The sequence below is a fragment of the Lutra lutra genome, chromosome 13 (assembly GCF_902655055.1).
Source record: "Lutra lutra chromosome 13, mLutLut1.2, whole genome shotgun sequence".
In the NCBI taxonomy this organism is placed as follows: Eukaryota; Metazoa; Chordata; class Mammalia; order Carnivora; family Mustelidae; genus Lutra; species Lutra lutra.
The window spans coordinates 88,796,564-88,811,144 of record NC_062290.1 but is presented as its reverse complement, the minus strand read 5'-3'; the positions used below and the strand labels follow the sequence as shown (position 1 = coordinate 88,811,144).

Here is a 14,581-nt window from a genome sequence, read left to right as displayed (position 1 = left end):
GGGGGACGTTCAATGGGCTTGGGGCGTGGGGAGGGCGGCGTGCAGAGAGACGTCGGTGTGACGCGGGAGGTGGAGTCCGTCCTGCCCGTCACCACTGCCCGGGCTCTGCCGGCCCGCGGGCCAGAGCGGGCCCCAAAGCCGGGGTCACACGGTGGGTCTCCCCGCAGCCAGGGAGCACCCGGAGCAGCGAGCTCGAGGCCCGGTGGGGCCCGCCCGCACTCCGCCGCCCGCAGACGAGGTCCCGCCGGGAGAGGAGCCGCCGCGCGCCCCGGAACCTTCGGCCGCCGCCGCCCTCGTTCGCCGCGGGACCCGTCGGGGGAACCCGTTCGCTGTTGCTAAGGGGCGGCCCCGGAAGTGACGCGCCCGGGGTTTGTTGACAGCGGAGGCGGCGGCGGCTGCAGGCTCCGAGCCTCAGGAGCCGGATCGGGGGAGGGGCCGGGCCCCGGAGCCAGCACCCGGCGGCCCTCAGCCCCGCCCGCAGCCCTAAGGGCAAGGTAACGGCCGCGGGGTCTCCCCCGCCGCGACCCCCTCCTGCGCGGGGCTCCAGTCCCCGGGATCCCAAGCTCCGCCCCGCCGACCCCCGTCTCCCGGAGACCCCGGCCCTAACCTGGCGAGATTCCCTGTCTCCCTGGCGCTCTGGCCCCCGATTCCTTCGGGTCACATCCCCGGCTTTCCTCGCAGAGGAAGCAAGCATCCTGTCGGCTCCCGGTGCCCAGGGTATTTATCCGCGTCCTCCCCCCTTTCCCTTCTGCCTCAGGCGCCTGGGTATTGCCGCTGCAACCTCTTGCACAGGTCCCTTTCTGCCAGTGGTGGAGGGCTCCCTTCTCTGCCCCTGCTGCCAGGTTTGAGAAACGTGCCCTTAAAACTGAGCTCCCTTCCTCCAGAAAGAAAATGACGCCCTGTCGGATGCCCCTACAAAATGGGGGATCGATATCGGGCAAAAAGGGCTGGCCTCTGCCCCTCCTACCTGTTGGACGAGCTTAAGTTCCTCCAAAGCAATGCTTGAGAGCTCGGGGACGGCGTGGATTCTGGAACGGCCCCCCAAAGGGATGACAAGGTGCAGGAAATCCAACAGGATGGGAAAGGGATGGGTTGGGATTGCAAACCTGAGGGCCAGGGGAGCCTGATGGGTGAGTTAAAAGTGAAACTGACTGCTGGCTACCCTAGTTCTGTGTGTGGAAATGGACTTAGCAGCTCGTTGGACCGGGGATCCAAGATTTCCAGTCTTGGCCTGTGCCTGTCGGCGCGCTTGGCTTTGAAGGGAGGGAGGAAGGCCTAGTGCTTCCACAGGGAAAAACACCCCCTTTCATCTTTCCCACAGAATGTTTTTCTTCAGGGTTCAAAATGGTTAGAATGAGCTTTGAAGGCAGCTTTTAAAAGAGTAGCAAGAGGCTATGCTTAGAGCAAGAGGTGGTTGCAGTGGTGAGGGGGTCTTTGTTTCTGTTCATTGCTTCATTCAGAAAATAAGAAACATATGTAGGGTGTCATGGAGAAAAATAAAGCAGGAAGGGCCATGGCAAGGGCCAGAGAGTGGAGTCACCTTTGTGGCGACATTGATCAGAGAAGGTCTCTAATAAGGTGATATCTGAGCAAAGTCCCAAAGGGAGGGAGGGAGGAAGCCATGCATCCGTCTACGGGCAGAGCATTCAACAGCAAGTGCAAAGGTCATGAGGTAATATACTCGATGGTTTTAAGAAACAATAAGGAGACAATAAGACTGGAGGAGGGGAAGAGTGGGAACCAGATAATGGTGGGGAGAATGTCAGGGGCTGTCCCTGTGATGCAGGGTCCCGGAGTATCTAAAGGAGCACTCTTTCAGATCTGTACAAACATGGTAGTCAGAGAAAATATAGAGTTGTTTCAGATGACAAATAGCCATTATGCTCTGGCTTGGTGTTATAAGTGATCTTCTTCCATCTTTGTGGTGACCGCTGGTGGAATTAAGACAAAAAGGACGGCCATAGAGCACTATAGGTAAATCAGGTCTTGCAGCTGCTCCCTGGTTGTGAGAACTCGGGCAAGGGATCACCTTGGTGTCCTCATCTGTAAAATAGGGCTGTTGGGCTTAATGAGGGACATCACACACTGAAGTGCTTAGTGCACTGTTTAGCATGGATTAAGCGCTCGGTATCTAACAGTTGTGATGATGGCAGTGGCCATGAGGAGGAACTGTTTACATGTGTCTACCTCAAAGCCTTTCTTTTTAGCACCAGCTGGTGGTGCCACCAGCTCTGGCTTCCTCCCTGAGCTAGTAGAATTTTGGAGAACAGTGGGAGTGAGGGGAGACACAGTGGACACTTACTGTCACCCCTCAGTGGCAACAATGCTTGCATATCCTACAGGGAGGATGGTAGCTTGGTCTTGGCGCCACTAGAAGATGATGGCTTTTTAAAAAGAGCAAAGCAAATCCCCATTCTACCACGTAAAATTGACAAAATGATGGTGTTGACATAAATGTGACGTGAGGACAGGTTGGGAAGGGCAGTCTGTGTTGGCCTCAGACATGCGGTCGGGGTGCGTGTGGCAGATCTGCTGATGGGGGATATTAATCCAAGAAGTACCCAGCAGAGGCCGAGACTTTGCAGCCTGCCTTATAGGGAGCAGAACAACGGTTGCTCTCCCTCCTTACCCCCCAAGCCTGGACTATATCATCAGACCTGGGTTATAAGCTGAACAGGGTGACTGGGCCAGATGATTTAAGAATGAAAAGTCAGAGCGCTTGGATGCCGAGAGCCAGCCTACTCGAGCAGCTATCGTGGCTAGAACCTAGGATCAGCCACCTGGGGATTTGGGTTCAAGCCCCAGCTCAGCATCTGGCTCACTGTGAACTTGGGCAAGTTCCATCGCCTATGTGGTCCTCAGTTTTCCTATCTGTGTTCTAACGCTGAAGGCTGTTGGAAGGATGAAACGAGACCCCAGTCATGAAAGCACTGGGTGCACTTTGAAGCTCTTTACAAAGGCAAAGATCTGTTCTTGTTATTATTGCCGTCGTCAGCGTGTCTCAGCTGTACTTGACTCCTGAAATGCCACTTCAGGGCCCCCTGCTGGGTCATCGGTTTGGGGACCGTCATTCTTTATCTGGCTCAATCACTAAAACTGTTGGTTGGCAGGAGGAAACCTGCCAGAATGAACAGAAGGCTCTCGCCAGGCATGATTCCTGGGAGATCACTCCATAATGATTGCTCACCACCTCCTTGCCATTATTTCATGGCATCTCCCCAGCAACCCCAAGGTAGGTGCTGTTCGCCACATGTTGACTGATAAGGACCCTGATGAGTACGGAGGCTGGTAAATATCGCTTGGCGATCTCGTGTAGCTGAGGCTCCTTCATCTGCCACCAACCAGCCATAGGCTCACTGTGTCGTGGAGCCTCCATGGATCACACAAGGTCCCCGCCAAGAAGCTTTGAGTCGCGTGGCCAAAATGACACATGCTTGTAGCACAGTTACCAGCGGTAAGAGATCATCTGTGCTCGGTGCCTGAGGACATGTAGAGTTTTAAGGAGTCAGTGGAGCCTCCTGGGCAGAAACAAGATCTGAGGTGGAGGAAAAGAGTTCCTGCCCCATAGCGTCGTGGGGAAGAGAGCCAGGCACTTGCTGGGGGACCTCAGGCAGGTCCTCACACATCTTTGAACCACAGTTTGTTCATTTGGAAAACAAAATAATGTGTCCCTCCTAGGTTATTTGTGCCTCTGGTGAGAACATGCATGGAAAGCTCGGCACTTTGGGTCTGGAACTGAGGCGCACCTGCTTGTGTGTGTCTAGGGACAGATAGACCCTTGAACCGTACATAGTCCATGGCGGATTACTTTGCCACTCCTCAGCTGCCCATCTGCATGTTGTAGATTCTAATAACTCCTGCTCCATGTGGTTGCTGAGGGAATTAAACGGACTAGTGGATCTCAAGTACTTAGAGTTCCTGGTATATGGTGCTCAGTCTGTGTGTGATGGTTAAGTTTGGTTGCAAGCTGGGAACCCAGGTATTCTGCAACGCCCCTCTGCCTCCAGATGGCACCAGGGAGCAGGAAGGTGTGTCCCTGCCTCCTTATATTTCTGCATTTTCTTAATGTCACCCACTCTGTGGATTAGGCGCCGTAGGCTGGGTAGGCGGGCAACCAAGCAGGCGACGCTTTAGGATGCTTTCTGCCCCTGGCCTGCACCCTGGCCCCTGAGAGACCCTGGCACTTGCCCTGACTCCCCTCCCAGCGGCTTCCCACCACCCAATATCTGGCGTGGGATCTGCTCCTTCCTGGAAAGCTTCCACCTTCTGTAAATAGGGTATTTGTTTGAGTTCCCCCCTCCACCGGCTCTTGGGTTAATATCTCACGGGGTGGGCACTGCTCCGAGACTGAAGCTTCTGGCTCCCCCCAGCCTCTCTGTTGGCGGGGTGTCAGGTCGCCTGTGGGGGTCCCATGTTCCCTCTGGACCATAGTCCCCTGTCCCCCACCCCCACCCCCCAGCCCTCGGGCTGCATGGACAGAAGACCCAATGGTGCGGTGAGGTGCACGGGTTTGGTTTAGGATCGTGTCCCCTGTCATCCGTTTTGTGATTTCAGGCAACCCTCAGTGTCATCATCAGCAAATGGGGTAACAGTCAGTAGTCAATACCTCAGCTGCTATAGTGAGGTCAGGGCAAAGGCAAACCTTTATTCTGATGTGTGCCAGGCACAGGCTGGCACAAAGGATCCTGGAGCCTGCAAGCAGGCTGGGTTCCCCTCCTCCCCGAGCTTACAGGGCTGTGGGAAGGGTGATCGGCAATTGTTATACAAGTGTCAATTAGCTTCAAGTACCAGATCCTGGGGAATGTGGTTTGTTGGTTAAATAAGGAACTGTATGCACTAAAGCATGAGGGGCTCAGTGCTCCCCAGGTCCGGAGTGGAGGCTACGGGGTCACTGCTTCTGTTTTCTGCCTTCTCCCCTCTGCTCCCCGCCTCCCTCCCCCCTGTCCCGCCCCCATGTCAGAGCTCAAGATGGATCCAGTGTAAAGAACCTCCTGGAGAAGGGAGGGAGGAAGACACAGAGTTCTTCTTACCGTGTGGTGTGCTCTCAGAATCAGAATTCCCTCTGTCCCCAGTTGCCAGAATCCCAGATGGCCAGTGCTTGCTGCAGGAGTGAGGAGCCCTCGGGGGTGGACGTGGGGAGGGTAGAGATGGCAACTGCATGGGGGTGCCAGAGGCAGGGTGCCCCAGGCCTCTCCACCTCTGTGCCAAGATGAGGATGGCCCCTTGCTCCTCCAGCTCACCCCAGGCCCAAGAAGCAGGGTCCCACTGTCCAAGGGTGGTTAGCAGATGGTACTATCAGCCTGGTTTGTCTTTGGGCGACCTTAGTGGCTGAAAGGGTGGTGTTTCTTCCCACTGGGGAGCAGAGTCAGGGCTTGGTGGGTAGCTGGGTAGCTGGAACCAGTCCTGTAGAAAAGGCAGAACCCATCGCGTTGCTCTCTTGTTCAGAGTGGTGAGGGTTTGTCTGTGGCCACTGGGGCCTTCTACTGTCCTGGCACAGTGGACAGGGAAGGTACAGGGTGTGCCTTGTCCCCTGGGTGCCTGCCACTTCTGCCTCAACCTGCAAGCCCCTCTCATCCCTTCCACAGGTCACATGTGGAAACCCTAAATGTAGCAGGCCTGCACAGGGGTTCATCACTTCCTTTGTCCAGCAAATTGTTGTGGAATTGGGCCTGTGGCACCAGCATCCCATACCCTCTGGACTTTCAGTCTGTGCACACCTGTTCCTCCTGAGATGCCTTTCCCTTCTCTCCCCACTGGCAGAGTTAACTATGACTCATCTTTCAAGTTGCAGCTGAAATGTCACTTCCAAGGAAGCTTGCCCATGACTTCCCCAGTCCAGGGCAGGTCCCCTGACAGAGGCACCCAGAGCCCCAGGTACCTTCTTCTCCTTCAGAACCCTGGTCCCAGTGACATGGCATGGGGTTTGTGTGCTGCTTAGGTGGATGTCTGTCTCCCTCAGAGTCAGTTTGCTCCATAAGGACAAGGACCTTGTCAGTTTCGCTCACCACTGGACCCGCAGTGCTCGATAGACAGCTGCTGAGTAGGTGAAGAAGTGACCGGGCCTCAATGCAAGGCGATGCCCCACAAGACGGCCTGGTTCCTGCCTTCATGGAACCGGCCATCTGGCCAGGAAGCCTGATCACTAAACCAGCATTAGTTCAAAGTGTTAGTTGTCACAGTGGGGCCATGGGCACACATGGCGGGGAGCACCCTGGTGGGTCAGGGAAGGCTTCCAGAGGAAGCGATGTCGATACTAAGGCCAGAGATGTACGGGGAGCAGTCATGAAGGGGCGTTCAGAGGTGGTGTGGGCTGGTGCGTGTGTGGGCGGGAATGCCTCGTGGAGGAGCGACGCAGATGTGTTTTGGGGGCGGCAGGAGTAGTGTTTAGAATAGAAAGTGGGATAATTCGTTGAAGTGGGATGCTCCTGGTTGAGAGAAAACAAATTGAGCAAAGGTCTGAAGGTGACCCTGTGCTTAGGACCTGTTGCCAGTACCACGAAGGAGGCCAGGCCGGCTGCTGTAGGGGCCAGTGGGCACCAAGTGGGCCAGAAGGTTGGCTGCGGTTCAGGAGGCCTTGAGTGACCGCTTGAAGAGAGGGGACTCGGTTGCCAGCGGGGTGCTCCTCCCTGCCAGTGGTGCTCCCTGGGCTCCTGTTGCCTAGGGAAGATCTGGAAGTGAATGAAGGTGAAGGAAGGCCGTGCCCAGTGCGCAGGCAGCCTGTTTATTGTGTCTTCCATCAAGGGTGGCCCACAGCCAGTGGGACAGCGGGCACCACAGGCCTGGGGAGCATAGGCCTGCAACTGGCCAGGAGCAGATGGTGCTCTGTTGGGGACTAGGGCAGGTGAGGCAGAGAAGGCAATGATGGTGGCAATGGTGGTAATCGTGATTGTAACAGTAGCTGCTTTGTCTGGAGCAGTTACCACCGACCAGGTGTCAGGCTAAGCTCTTCGCATACTCCATGTTATCCTCACACAGTGCTCCCTGTTTTAGAGAAGAAACCGAGGCACAGAGAGGTGAAGACACTTGCCCAAGTTCATCTGCCCTGAAGCAGCAGGGCTGGGCCTGGAAGCTGGGTGGGCCTGACTCCCGACCTCCCAGAGCACTGGTGCTAGTGAGTGGTGGTGCTGGAACTTAGTCCTTGTGATTCCAGAAGGCACGGGGCTCTGGGGCCGCCCATAGGATTTCCAGAGTGGCCCTGAAGGCTCAGATATGGACGTGGGGGCTCCAGGAAGCCAGGGGCAGTGCTGGGCCCCAGACTCCTTCAAAGCTCTCCAAGGGGTGATGTGATGGAGTCCGAGAGACCAGGTTCAAATCCCACTTTGGACAGAGGAGCCTCTCTGGGCTTGAGTTTTCTCATCTGCAAGATGGGATCATAACCAGCATTTCTTGTGTACTCAGTCTCATCAAGCCTGAGACCAAGAATTTCCCGACATCTCATTTACTCCGGCAGCCCCATAAGGTGGGAATTATCATCCCCATTTTCCAGATGAGGAAACAGGTCCAGAGAGGTTAAGTAATTTACAGTGAATTGTAGAACTGGGTTGAAACATAGATCTATCTGATGACAGAGCCTACACTTAAAAAGAAAGAAAAAGAAAAGAAGCTATTGAAGTATAATGTAGCTAGGGAAAGGCCTGGAAAGCATGAGGGGACAGTTTGATAAATGTCTACAGGTGGACACACCTGTCCCTGAGGCCCCACTGCCGCCTTCTCATCGCTGTGTCACTGCAAAGGGAATCGCTATCCTGATTTCTAATACCATGGGTTCCTTTTGCCTATTCCCCCGCCCTTTCCAATACAGACTCTGGTAGGAAGATGGTCTGGGATTCATTCCCGACTTTCCTCGGTTCTATAAATGGTTGATTGTTTTCTATCTTGGTCATTCAATTTGAATGTGAAGGTTCCGTTTTCATTCTGTCTCAGCCACTTGTCGCTGAGGACCTACACTGTCAGAGCATCACTTAACTGAACCCCAGTCCCCTCCAAATGTGGACCCCTTTTGGTGTCTAGGCCATTTTCTTAACTTTTACTGCATTATAATATACATTTTTAAAAAATCGCACACCATGGTATACAGCTCCCGAATATTCACAAAGTGAACACACCTGTATACCCAGCACTCAGATGTGGGACTAGAAGCTTCTCGGCACCTGGCCAAATCCTCAAAGTAACCTCAGTCTTGACTTCTACCATCACAGATCAGATTGTTCGTTTTTTGTTGTTGTTTTTGTTTTTTTTTAACTTAATGGAATAAAACGTGATTGGATTCATTTGATCCATGATACGATATATGCTCTTTTCTATCTGACTCCTTTCACTAATTTCGGGAGGTTCATCCAAGCTGTTATGTTAACAGTAGTTTGTGTGTTCTCATTGCCCCTAATAGTTCGTGGATGAGTGTACCGAACTTACTCATGCTAGTGTCCGGGACGTTCAGGTTCGTTTCTGGTTTTGGCTGTTCTGAATAACGCTGCTATGAACATTCTGGTCTGTGTCTTTGGGGGAACATCTCTGTGCATCTCTGTTGGGTGTGTGCCTAGGAGTGGGGTTGCTGAATATGGAACACGTGTGCATACTCAGCTTTGGTACATAGTGTCGAACAGTATCCCGTTACACTGTCAATTTGCACCAATGGACACTCCCACCCGCAGCGTGGGTGACACCCCGTTGTTCCATTGTCACCACAGCACAAGCTTGGTGTATTGCCTGGATTGTTTCCAGTTGAGCCGTTCTGGTGGGTGGAAATGGGATCTCATTGTGGTTTCACAGGTACTAATGAGGCTGAGCCCTTTTACATATGTTTCCATATATTCTCTATCCTTTATGAAATGCCTGTTCAAGTCTTTTGCCCATTTTTTAGTAGGATGCTATGTCCTTTTAAAAACAGTTTGGGGGTCAGATGAATGGATAAAGAAGATGTGGTATATATATACACAATGGAATACTATGCAGCCATCAAAAGAAATGCAATCTTGCCATTTGCAACAACGTGGATGGAACTAGAGGGTATTATGCTGAGCGAAATAAGTCAATCAGAGAAAGACAATTATCATATGATCTCTCTGATATGAGGAATTTTTAAAAAAGATTTTATTAACTTATTTGACAGAGAGAGAGAGTGATCACAAGTAGGCAGAGAGGCAGGCAGAGGGGGAGGGGGAAGCAGGCTCCCCACTGAGCAGGGATCCTGATGCGGGGCTCGATCCCAGGACCCTGAGGTAATGACTTGAGCCAAAGGCAGAGGCTTAACCCACTGAGCCACCCAGGCGCCCCTGATATGAGGAATTTGAGAGGCAAAGTGGGGGGTTTAGAGGGTAGGGAAGGAAAAAATGAAACAAGATGGGATCAGGAGGGAGAGAAACCATAAGAGACTCTTAATCTCACAAAACAAACTGAGGGTTGCTGGGAGGAAGGGGTATGGAGAGGGTGGTTGGGTTATGGGCATTGGGGAAGGTATGTGTTATGGTGAGTGCTGTGAAATGTGTAAGCCGGACGATTCACAGACCTGTACCCCTGGGGCAAATAATGCATTATATGTTAATAAAAATAATTAATAAAAAATTTTTAAAAAATGAGTTTCCGGGGGTTGCCTGAGTGGTTCAATCAGTTAAGTGTCTGATTCTTGATTTCAGCTCAGGTCGTGATCTTGGGGTTGGGAGATCAAGCCCTGTGTGGGGCTCTATGCTCAGTGGGGAGTCTTCTGGGGATTCTCCTCTCCCAGTGCCCCTCACCCTGCTCGCTTGCATATAAATAAATCTTAAAAAATCAATTTGGGAGTGCCTGGCTGGTTCAGTCAGTGGTGCATTCATATAGCTCTGGATCTCAGGGTTGTGAGTTGAAGTCCCATGCTGGGTGTAGACGTTGCTAAAATGTGTATGTATGTATGTATGTGTGTGTGCGAGTGAGAGAGAGAGAGAGAGCACAAGTGGGGGAGCAGCAGAGGGAGGGGGAGAAGCAGGCTCCCTGCTGAGCCGGGAGCCCAATGCAGGGCTCACTCCCAGGACCCAGGATCATGACCTGAGCTGAAGACAGTTGCTTAACTGACTGAACCATCCAGTTCAAAATTGCTAAAACTCAAAAAAGAATGATTTGTAGAAGGAGTTTATATATTCTGAATATGAGTCGTTTGTTGGATATATTATTGGAAATATTTTCTAGTCAATGGCTTATCCTTTCTCTTTCTTAATTATATCTTTTGATGACTGATGTACATTTTAAGGCAGTACAATTTTTTTCTCTTTATGGTTTCGGGGGTTTTTTGGTGAACTGTTTAAGAAATGATTGCCTACTCTAAAGTCACAAGATAGACTCTGTGTTTTCTTCTAGAAGTCTTGTTTTGTTTTTTTTTAAAGATTTTATTTATTTATTTGACAGAGAGAGATCACAAGTAGACGGAGAAGCAGGCAGAGAGAGAGAGAGAGGGAAGCAGGCTCCCTGCTGAGCAGAGAGCCCGATGTGGGACTCGATCCCAGGACCCTGAGATCATGACCTGAGTTGAACGCAGCGGCTTAACCCACTGAGCCACCCAGGCGCCCATAGAAGTCTTGTTGTTTTACCCTTCACATATAGGTCTGTGGTCCATCTCAGATTAATTTTTTTTATTCATTTGACAGAGAGAGAGAGATCAGAAGTAGGCAGAGAGAGAGGGAAGCAGGCTCCCTGCTGAGTAGAGAGCCCGATGCGGGGCTCGATACCAGGACCTTGAGACCATGACCTGAGCCGAAGGCAGAGGCTTAACCCACTGAGCCACCCAGCACCCACATCTTAGTTAATTTTTGTGTATATATGAACAGAAGTTTCTTCACTTCAGTGCAGACTGGATTATCATTTTTCCCTCAAGAGTGTTATTTGAGGAATCTTTACCTAGTTCAAGGTCATGAAGATAGTAGGAGACTTTAGGGTTTTGGTTTTTTTTTTAGTTTTTATTTATTTTGTTTTTAGTGATCTCTATTCATGACCTCAAGATAAGAGTCACATGCTCTACCAACTGAGCCAGCCAAGGGTCCCAACTTTATTTACCTATTTGTTTGTTTGTTTAGGCTCTACGCCCGAGATGGGGCTCAAACTCATAACTCCCGAGATGTTATAAGTGTCACATGCTCTTCTGACAGCCAGCCAGGCACCCGCCCCCTGACTTTAGTTTTTTAATAACCGTTTTATTGAGCTACAATTCCTAAACCATATGCTATAGCTATTTAACATAGACAGTTTGTTGGTTTTTAGTATATTCAGAGTTCTGTGTCTGTCACCATCATCAATTTTAGAACATTTTTATCACTCTAGAAGAAGCCTCGTAGTGTTAGCAGTCACTGCCTATGCCTCACAGCCCTCAGCCCTAGGCCACCTCTAATCTACTTCTGACTCTACGGGTTTCCTCTTCTGGCTACACACTGTGTGTAAATGGATCCGTACAACATATGGCCTTTTGTGCCTGGTTTCTCTCACTTAGCATAACGGTTTCAAGGTATCCATGCTGTAGCATGTGTCAATACCTCATTCCTTTTATGGCTGAATAACATTCCGTTGTAAGGATAGACCATTTTTGTTTATCCGGGCATCAGTTGATGGAAAGTAATTTCCACTTCCTGACTATTACGAATAGTACCGCTGTGAACATGAATGTATGATTTTTATGTGGACGTATATTTTCACTTCCCTTGGGAGAAATGATTAATCATTCTTAATCATACACAGTTTAATTCAATGACAGCATGTCTATGAAGGCCTGGCATATACTGAATGTTCACACGGTGACTACTGTTTACCGGTTAGGTTACACAGTAAGGGATGCCCCAGTGTAGCTGTTAAAGAAAGCCCCGTTATCCTCACCAAGCATTGAGTCCCCAACACATGCACGTCTGCCCACGGATACTGTAAAGGCAGAAACATGTCCGGACAAGGCCCCTGCTCTTCGCAGGTCAAATCACACACAGCTAGTGGCGGAGCAGAGAGGACCAGGAAAGGGAACAGGAGCCCTGGGGCATGTTTCTGCTAAGCTGCTCAATTGAGTGTGACATTTGGGGCCTCAGTTTCCCTACTCAGAGAGTGGGCATAGGGTAGCTGGTGGTTGTGGCTCACTTAGCTTCTTCCTGTTCCCCAGGCTGTGGTTCTGCCAATGACCCTGTGAGTGCTGGGAGTCACTGCTGCCCCTAGGGGCTCCTGTCCTGGATTGGCCCACCCTCCTGCCCCCCAGCATGGCGTCCGACACCCCTGAGTCCCTGATGGCCCTCTGCACTGACTTCTGCCTGCGCAACCTGGATGGCACGTTGGGCTACCTGCTGGACAAGGAGACTCTGCGGCTCCACCCAGACATCTTCCTGCCCAGCGAGATCTGTGACCGGCTCGTCAATGAGTGAGCGGGCAGGGGGCTGGGGCATGGGCACGAGTCTTAGCATGAGCTCTGGGACCGTGGTGTGCACCATGCAGGAATGTGGCTATGGATACACACGTGTGGGGGGGGTGTGCATGGACTTGGGTGTCTGTGGGTATGGAGAACACTGGTATATTCATAACCATAAAGCTACATGTGTACACATTGGTATGTGTGTGGAAGGGTGTGCATGTGAAGGAATGGGCGTATATACACGTGGGTTTCTGCAGCATGGGGTATGTTTGAGTGTGTGACTGCAAGTGTGCATTATATCTATGAGAGAGTATAGAAGCCTGCATATAGGGGGTGCCTGGGTGGCTCAGTCAGTTAAGCGTCTGCCTTCAGCTCAGGTCATGAGCCCAGGGTCTTGGGATCGAGCCCCGCATTGGGCTCCCTGCTGAGGTGGGGCGTCTGCTTCTCTCTCTCCCTCTGCCTGCTGCTCTCCCCGCTCCACTCATGCTCTCTCTCTCACTCTACTCTCTCTCTCTCTCTCATTCTACTCTCTCTCTCAATAAATAAAATCTTAAAGAAACGTGCACATAAACAAAGGAATTCTGACTCCTCCGTGTGCCTATGTGCACATGCCTGTGCCTATAAACACTTCTGTGTGTGCGCAGAGCCACACACACGTTCGTGCACTGGTACACTGTAAAGAATGGACCCATGACCAGGGATCAAATCATTCAGAAAATCTGTATCTGGGCCCTCCAAGGAACTCCCCACTATGAGAGGCTCCTGGCAATAGGATATGCATTCACTCACTTCAGGGAGGTCAGTCCAGATCCCCAGAAGAGAAATTGTTAGATCAAACAGTTGCATATAAAAGTGGGAACTTGTGGGTGGCTCAGTCCGTGGAGAATAATGCAACTCTTGATCTTGGGGTTGTGAGTTTGAACTCCACGTTAGGTGTGAAGACTATTTAAAAATATGATCTTTTTTTTTTTCTTTTCTTTTTAAGATTTTATTTATTTATTTGACAGAGATCACAAGTAGACGGAGAGGCAGGCAGGGGGGGTGGGAAGCAGGCTCCCCGCCAAGCAGAGAGCCCGACGCGGGACTCGATCCCAGGACCCCAAGATCATGACCCAAGCCAAAGGCAGCGGCCCAACCCACTGAGCCACCCAGGCACCCCTTATCTTTTTTTTCTTAAGATTATTTATTTGAGAGAGAAAGAGCACACAGTCGGGAGGGGCAGAGGCAGAGGGAGGGAGAGAACCCCAAGCAGACTCCCTGCTGAGCACAGAGCCTGACACAGGGCTCTATCCCAGGACCCTGAGATCATGACCTGAGCCGAAATCAAGAGTCAGCCGCTCAACCGACTGAGCCACCCGGGTGCCCCTAAAAATAAAATAATTAAAAATAAAATAAAATAGGGGGCGCCTGGGTGGCTCAGTCGGTTGAGTGGCTGACTTGATTTCGGCTCAGGTCATGATCTCAGGGCGGTGAGATCAAGCCCCACATTGGACTCCACACTCAGCAGGGAGTCTCCTTCTCACTCTCCCTCTCCCTCTGCCCCTCCTCTGCTCGCTTGCACTCTCTCTCAAATAAATAAATCTTAAAAACATAAAATCTGAAAAAAAGAAGAAAGAGTGGGAACTTGTGTGTGACCCCAGCACGGAGCCCGACTTGTAATCATGTTCTGGGCATTTGATGTGGCTCAGCCACTCGCGTGGACCCTTTGCAGACCTGAGTTATGTCCATTTTACAGATGAAGAAACTAAATTCTGGCAAAGTTCCATTACTTGTGTGAAGTTGCCCAAGTAGTAAACAGCCAAGCCAGGATTCAGAGCCCAGTGTTTGACTCCCAAGCCTCTTCCACCAGACCAGGATTCTTGTATCAACTGGGATCTCAAACAGGGTTTTATTCAGTGTTTGGCCTGGACCCAGCTGGGAATGTCAAACCCCTTGGTTTAATCTTCCTGTTGGAAAGGGTCCCGGGAGGGGCCCGATCAGGAACCGAAGCCTGCTGAAAGACGAGGAGTGCGGATGCCTGTATTTGTTACAGATGCTTACGGGTTTCGGGAGGAAGTGTTTGGGATTTGCTATTGATTAGAGACCGCTTTGTTATCTTTGCTGTCCTAGTGCCTGGGGGAGCATCTTCATGTCACCTGCAGGGCGGTCAGGGTCCAAGCAGATGCTGTTAGAGGATACAGGGGTTAGAAGAGATGGGAGTTGCTGATGGGTGGCAAGGGAAGGTTTCAGGGACAGGAG

The 14,581-nt window shown here is 51.3% G+C and overlaps 1 protein-coding gene across 3 annotated transcripts in view; it reads left to right on the top strand.

The window, feature by feature from the left end:
* The first annotated feature begins 354 nt into the window (after positions 1 to 354).
* Positions 355 to 14,581, top strand: part of ZER1 (zyg-11 related cell cycle regulator) — a 30,361-nt gene continuing 16,134 nt past the window's right edge. For 2 of the 3 annotated variants that reach the window (XM_047698658.1, XM_047698656.1), the window contains exons 1-2: positions 355 to 494; positions 12,101 to 12,352. In XM_047698658.1, coding sequence (XP_047554614.1) covers positions 12,195 to 12,352 — 158 coding nt within the window. In that variant the 5' untranslated portion in view covers positions 355 to 494; positions 12,101 to 12,194. Of the gene's footprint in view, positions 495 to 580; positions 718 to 12,100; positions 12,353 to 14,581 lie in introns of those variants that run through there. The other variant, XM_047698657.1, reaches the window with a different exon arrangement.